The 6,573-nt window shown below is 54.5% G+C and overlaps 1 protein-coding gene across 1 annotated transcript; it reads left to right on the forward strand.

Moving 5' to 3' along the window:
• Positions 1 to 2,424: 2,424 nt before the first annotated feature.
• Positions 2,425 to 4,009, forward strand: CSUI_003758 (uncharacterized protein). Its single transcript, XM_068063953.1, has 2 exons — positions 2,425 to 3,060; positions 3,636 to 4,009. Exons 1-2 carry the CDS (start codon positions 2,903 to 2,905, stop codon positions 3,814 to 3,816), a joined length of 339 nt encoding a protein of 112 aa, XP_067924067.1. The 5' UTR covers positions 2,425 to 2,902; the 3' UTR covers positions 3,817 to 4,009.
• Positions 4,010 to 6,573: the final 2,564 nt, after the last annotated feature.

A 6,573-nucleotide genomic window follows, 5' to 3' on the forward strand; every position in this document is an offset into this window, starting at 1 on the left:
CTGGTAATCTGCAGTTGGCGTTTTCGAGCATGCCTATTGCTTGTCAGCCGGCTGGCGTCCTTTGCTAGGCTAGGCGTTGAATCATAGAAATTGTGGCCGTTCACGTCAGAGGGGCTTCAATTTCAACGATGGGGTGATTGGTGTCGAGGGAAACGTCAGCGCATCTCAGTATTTAGGAGACGCTTAGACTGTGATGGAAGTGGTACTGGAAAATGTCACATCGGTGTTAGTGTATGGCTTGCCACCCTTGTTTTGGATATTTGGAGCAACCAGCAATTGTCGCACTCCTCTGCTGATCAACTCCCCTGCAGCCCTAAGCGGCCGTCTGTGCTTGCAAACGTATTTTTTGGTGATCAAAAATCATGGCAGTGGCAGCTCCGATACGTCTTCAACAAGAGTTCTATGTCGTTTTAGCTGGAGAAGGGCGGGATACCTGAGCCAATACCGCTTAGTGTTCTTCTGGTGACAGTGGCTGACCCAGTCGACTGAAGTGCTGTGTTTCCTGTTTCGGCAGACAAGCTGTCCCCCTGTCACCGCGGTTGAACTGCTCCGATTCCAGGTGCCTTGTCCGTTGGCACACAGGCGATGAGTCAGTCCAGTCAGAGAGTAACGTGGCATATTCCATCTCATTCGGAGAGTCAATCTCGCTGGTGTCCACTGTCAATCTGGGACTTGGGCTATGGTCAGTGCAGTGGTTAGTGTGCCGTTAGTTGTCCGACCCAGTAGGCGTCTCATTGCCTTCAGTAGTTTTCCGCTGTGAGGCATTCAGTTAGCCTCGCTTTAGCGTAATGGATGTTCAATCAGGAGACAGGCCGTGCTGGGTAGTTTTCTTTGGCATAATGAGTGCCTTGTCGGAAGGTAGACCATGCTGGGTAATTCTGTAGTCGACACTGGAAGAACAGACTGTGGCATAATGAGTGCCCTGTCGGAAGGTAGACCATGCTGGGTAATTCTGTAGTCGACACCGGAAGAACAGACTGTTGTAGTGCATCCATAGTGATTCGGGTGCGGAATCCCTAGCTGGCGCGTAGGCGTACTGTCGTGTCGAAGACCCACAAATTTTCTCGCCTGCTAGGCGTCATCGTACTTCTCTTTCAGAGCCTAAATGGTTGTCCCGTTACACGCGCAGGAGAGTAAGGTCTCAAGGCACGAGGGCACTTCTGCAAGAAGAGAATCCTCAGTCTTCCTGACAGAGAAAAAGCGGGGCATTCTCATGTGTGACCACTGTCCAGCAGTTGGCTTTGGCCTTAGGCTGTTTCGATGTAAACGGGGCGTGAACTGCTCACTAACCGAGTGTGGTGTTACATGCTCTCTTGAACAAGGAGACCTCCAGACATCTTCGCAGTCTTAGCCGTCGGGTCTTTCGCGCAGAACGTCAAAGAAGGTCAAGAAGCCCCGTCCAACTCTTGGGGCCCCGCACGCACGAAGGGCGCCTTCGCCGCCCGTCCCGTAAGACTGGAAGACGCCGTGCCAGACCGGGCCGCTCCCACGCATTGCGAGGGCCATCGCCGTGGCTTCTGCCTGCTGCCCTGAAGAACGCGCGAACACGCAATGCATAGGAAAGAGCTCGCTTCCTCATCCGGGAGTACTCTTGCTCCTGAGCCTTTCCCAAGCAGTACACTTCACAGGCTTGCAGGTGTCAGCTCTTGTCCACGGCTCCGGCTAACCTGTACTCGCCCAAACGCGATTCATGCAAATGCAGCACAGCCAGCTGTCCACCCTGTCATCGCGTGCCAGCAATCTGGATGCCGCATTCGATGGGGCGTCAGAAGTCCGGCATTAAGTAACTGGGAGAGAGCCTAAGCGGCCCTTGTCACATTGACGTAGGCAGGTCTCGACGGCAGATCAAGTGAGATCACCTGTGCCCCGCTTCGTTCCGGCCGTCTGAAGCAAGCATCGCCATGTCCGCTGGCCTCCGACCCCGGTCACAATCTTTGCCAAGCGGCCCCGTCCGGTGTGCCGTACAGCCGGGCTTTGCGGGACAGGGCACCGCTGTGGGCTCATGCCTTCCGGCAACGCTGTCTTCCTCTAGTCTGTCATGTCGGGCACTGGCACTATCGCCTCGAAACGGGTCTGCGAGGTTCTCCGCACAGGAAACGGGTGCACCTCTTATTCAAGAAGAGAAATCTCTTTGCATAGATACTCGCCGACAGGAGCCCTCGAGTGAAGCCGCACTCGTTTCAAAATCTCACAGCAAATGGTGGAAAGAGGAGCGCGGGGCCAGTTCCCCCGGTGCGAGCGTGACTCCGTGGAACGCAAGCGTTCTAATCGAACCCTGGGAACGCAAGCAGCGCGAGAGGCTATACGAGACCCGTGTACCACCCTGCACTGGAAAACACTTGCCTGCTTCGTACAAAAATCCTCGGGTATGCTTTTTCTTGGCTGGGGATCGTAGCACCAGGTCCCATGACGCTCAAACGCTCGGCGTATTGAAGAAGCACCACCACGACTGCGGGTCTCTGTCAAATACCAGGAGTAAAATCGGGTATCTGTTGCCGGAGGCGAAACTATATGCTGCCGGCTACCCCTAGGGGATAGAGACGGTGTTCCCTGCAGGTTTGCACTCACCGAAGAGGCAGCCTTCGAAGCGATGATCCTCACGAGCGAGCTGTCGACGAGGACGAGCCTTCCGGAAAAGCAGACACCTGAGTTTATCTAAGCCGATGTGGACCTCGAGAATAGCGACCAGCTTGACGGTGAAGACGCGTCTTCCGCGCGCCAGCTGCAAAACCAACAGTCTCGCACGGGCATATTTTGCTTCAGACTTGTTCGACGTCAGGAGCTCTCCAAAGTAATTAGCTCTCTGCTTGACGTATGCCATGCGGTCACGGTGTGCTTCACTACACAGGAGAGAGCCGAGGCGCTTGGCTTGAGGCTTCGTGAGGAAAGAGAGAAATCCGCCATGGCACGAGAGGCCGCGTTCGAGCGCCTAAGGAGGGAGATGCCCGGCGCAAGTGAAGAACGTTGCTGGGCCGTGGTGAAGCGCACTTTCGAAGATAGTCTTGCAATGCCGAAGAACCCTCACTTCGAGCACCAGTCCTGCAAAAAGAAAAGCAGCCGGTAAAAGCACCACCCGGCTGTTTGTGAGAGTTCAGTGGTTTGCCGAGCTCTGAACACCCGTGAAGCTACTGTTCCGAAGAGTAATTTTTCTGCAGCCCACGGGCTAAGGGTTTTTCAGTTGCTCTTTACTCAGTAAGGAACCATACTGACGCTCTCTACTACGGCAGAGCTCCCCGTTAGTATTTTAGCGCATGGGCGGGTTAACATTGCGCGACGCGATACAAACCCATGTGTCTAGACTTTGTACTACTGTCCTGGCAGTGTCTATTATGTGGCTGGTACTAGCCCTGAAGATAGCACATTGAAAGACAGTGAAAACGACGGCCTCGAGCTGCCCCGGAGTCCTCTCCGTTGGTCCGACTGGAATATAGGGGCCATTATTGCCAGCTGAGAGCTTCCGCCTGCCCGCAGATGGCTCCTAGCCACACGGACATCTGAGCTAGTATATTAATTATATATATATATGTGCGCCTCTCTGTTGGATCTGCAGCTACAACTCCCTTGCTTATCAGCTGCCCACGTGCTTGTCTTAATCCATGCTCTGGTGTACGTTTGCTTGTATGGGTGTGGCCCAGGCTGAGAGCGTCAAGCCACAGCAGGCGTTTCAAGCAGCATTTTCACCCTGGCAAATTCGACATCTGCGTCGTTGAGAACTGCGAGGTGTGGACCTGCTGCCTGAATGCTGACAAAGACTCAGTCGGTTGCCACACGCGAGTGGTCAACCGAGACGCATGGTGCTTACTTAGTCCTGCGTAAGGCTTTGATCTCTATCAGTTCGATGGACACACTCAAGCCCACTGCTTTCGGAAGCTTTTCGCGGGAAAGGCGTGGGGCTGCTAGACAGAGAAAAATAGGAAGATGAGGTCAGGCTCGACTCCAGTGCCCTACCCAGTGCACGGCGTTAGCCTTGGGGAAGCAGATGCGCAGGAGAACACACGTTCGCGCAAGCTGAGACGCTTTTTGAGATCTTACTAAGACTGCCGTGTTTCTCAGTCTGGCGAAGCAGGCACGTGCTCTGTGCTCGTCTGAGAAACTTCACTGGAAACCGACTTCGTGTGTGACAGTAACCCTCAACATGCCGTTAGCATTTCTTGTGAAGAAGTGTGGGTGTGGCTTTCCGAGAATTTCGAAAAGAAGAGCGCCAACCAGGAACCACGCGGAGTCCGGACCCTATCGAGCCAAGAGCTGCAGTATTTTAGAGGTGGTCAGGCTTCACGGTTATCGTGCTGCCGCGCTCGTATGATCAACACACATTATCCAGACCCTCTCCCCGCCAGCTCTCGATGGGGTTAGTTGGGCCTTCGTTCCAGCAGCTCGTCCGGTGCGAGAACAGAGTTGCTGTAGCAGTAAAGACCGTTCAAAGGGCTTTATGGAGGGTTTTTTAAACACGGACTGGATCTGATCCGAAGGTGGCATAAAGAAACCAAAATGAGACAACGCTAGACTCTGCCAGCACGCAAACAGGGGGCAACCAGCTGTAGCACACTTTCCAAAGTCGGCCATCGAAGAGAAGAAAAAAAAGTCAATCCTGTGGACGAACCTAACCACGATGCGTGGTCCACGCACCGTCACTATCACCCGCAGAGCTATCCGGCCGTATGTCATTAGAGACCTGGTCGACAGGAGACTTGGAAATCCCGAGATACCCTCTGGCCTTGGAAAAGCTTCGGGGGTAGTCTGCCTCCCCTCGACCACGGCCTTTACGTGTGGCACGCCCGCTCCCGGTGTTCGAGTGAGTCGGAGAAGGTTCTGCGGATCTTCTGAAAGACCATGGACCGCTCCCCCTTTCCACGAACGACCTTCCACAGAAGCCTCAGTGACTTAGCCTTCTGAGCGACCGGCACACCCGCGCAGCGGGAGGGAAATGACGCTCTGAGGTGTTTTCCAACTTCAACAGAATCATTTTGCATATGGTGTCCTAGTACGTGGTCCCTGTATCAGCGTCCCTTGAAGCGGTTTCAAGTGATCGCCCTCCTTAAGAGTTTGCTCCCAGCGTCGTAAAAAACGCTTCACCGGGGAAGCGAAGCAACAAGGCCCCGTTCTGATTCTGTTTGTCGGCTATACTACACAGCCTCGAACAGGCATGCTTTCGCGTCAAGCTGTCGGCCGCCTTGGTGTTCATCGAAGGGGCAACGCGGCGTCAGCCGGGACCTTACTCGGGACACCCCGGAGACCGGAGGTGACTAACGAGTCTCGGATTCCAGTTCGAGAGCATTGCCGGGGAACCATCTGCCTTGGCGTACTGATGGTGAACAGTTCGGACACTCCAAGCTGGGCACTGTCTCGCCCGCGTGGGGGACTCGACAGTCTCACAGGCATGGGACCAGTTTTTTCAGAACACAGGAAACCGCTCAGTCCTGCCTCCTTCGGCACTCGAAAAGGGCGAGCACGACAGCAACCCCAACCTCCGGACTGCGCGAAATAACTGGCTGGTGGCGGGGCGCCTCGGGGGAACAGCATCCAGCAGCCAGAAGTTCAACGCGTCCGGTGTCAGTACGGGTGTGGTGGTGGTGTAGTGCAGAAGTTCAATTAAGAATGTCTCAACTCCCTCTTCTGCCCCGGTTCTGCATGGTTGACCGCCTTGACATTTCTCACTGTTTTATTCTCTCGGTCCGCGGGTGTGCCCGTCGCGCTCTATGTCGCTCCCACAATTTTGTGAGCTGCTTTCTGTTTCACTGAAGCTCGTGAAGTACAAATCCGATGAGAAGCTCATAGGCGGTCATACACCGCACAGCACTCAGGAAACGGTTCTCGAGCATATTTTGGACAAGGTCCTTGGCGCCGGAGAGGGGTTCACCCATAGTAAGACAAGACAGACAGAGCGATGGCTAAGGTGCGTCAAACAGCTTAGGCCCCCATCGACTAAACTGCAGCGTCCTCGCGTTGCTTGCACGGTGCAATAGCCCGGTACCTCGCGCTATCAAGAGACGTGTCAGCGTACCATAAAAGCCCAGCCCTCTGGAAACGGCTGACGTAACAACTCTTTAATGTTTCCTACACGTCTCGGCTGCTGTCGAATAGACCCTCTCGAAAGACTTTACTCTCCAGACTCAGCGCGCGGTGCAACGGCGAGTTGCCCACGCATCTAGTTGCTGTGGAACATTTGCAACCAGCGCGGACCAAGTTCGTGCCTAACAGTCACATCGGATAACGTAACAGAGCGCAGGCTGAATACTGGCCGGTAACTTCATCCAGTGTTGCAGGACACTGTACGGAAAAACAAACTGATGGGTATGGCCCGTTTCCCGTAGGAGGTCAGCGGTTGTTAGAGAAGCGCTGGCAGAATCCTCTGAAAAGACTTTTCTTTCGCCCTAATGTCAGCCCTGAACTTGCCGGATTATCGGACTTCGGGTAGTAGTTTACGCTTCGCATATCCTGACAGTAACACGGAAGTACATGCGTCCATGCAGGTCGCGCCAGCTGCTAGCTCTCCGCGGCTGCCAAAAAAATTCCGCACGGTCACGCTGACCAACAGAGCAGCCAGATACCAGGTAGACCGTACTTTGGAGCGTC

This window comes from Cystoisospora suis, assembly GCF_002600585.1.
Source record: "Cystoisospora suis strain Wien I chromosome Unknown contig_1698, whole genome shotgun sequence".
Lineage (NCBI taxonomy): Eukaryota > Apicomplexa > Conoidasida > Eucoccidiorida > Sarcocystidae > Cystoisospora > Cystoisospora suis.

Bases quoted from the DNA above. Each gene is read 5' to 3' on its own strand.
- CSUI_003758 (XM_068063953.1), top strand. From the start codon at position 2,903: ATGGCACGAGAGGCCGCGTTCGAGCGCCTAAGGAGGGAGATGCCCGGC. The intron at 3,061-3,635 runs GTAAAAGCACCA...GGTGTGGCCCAG, and splicing joins TGCAAAAAGAAAAGCAGCCG to GCTGAGAGCGTCAAGCCACA.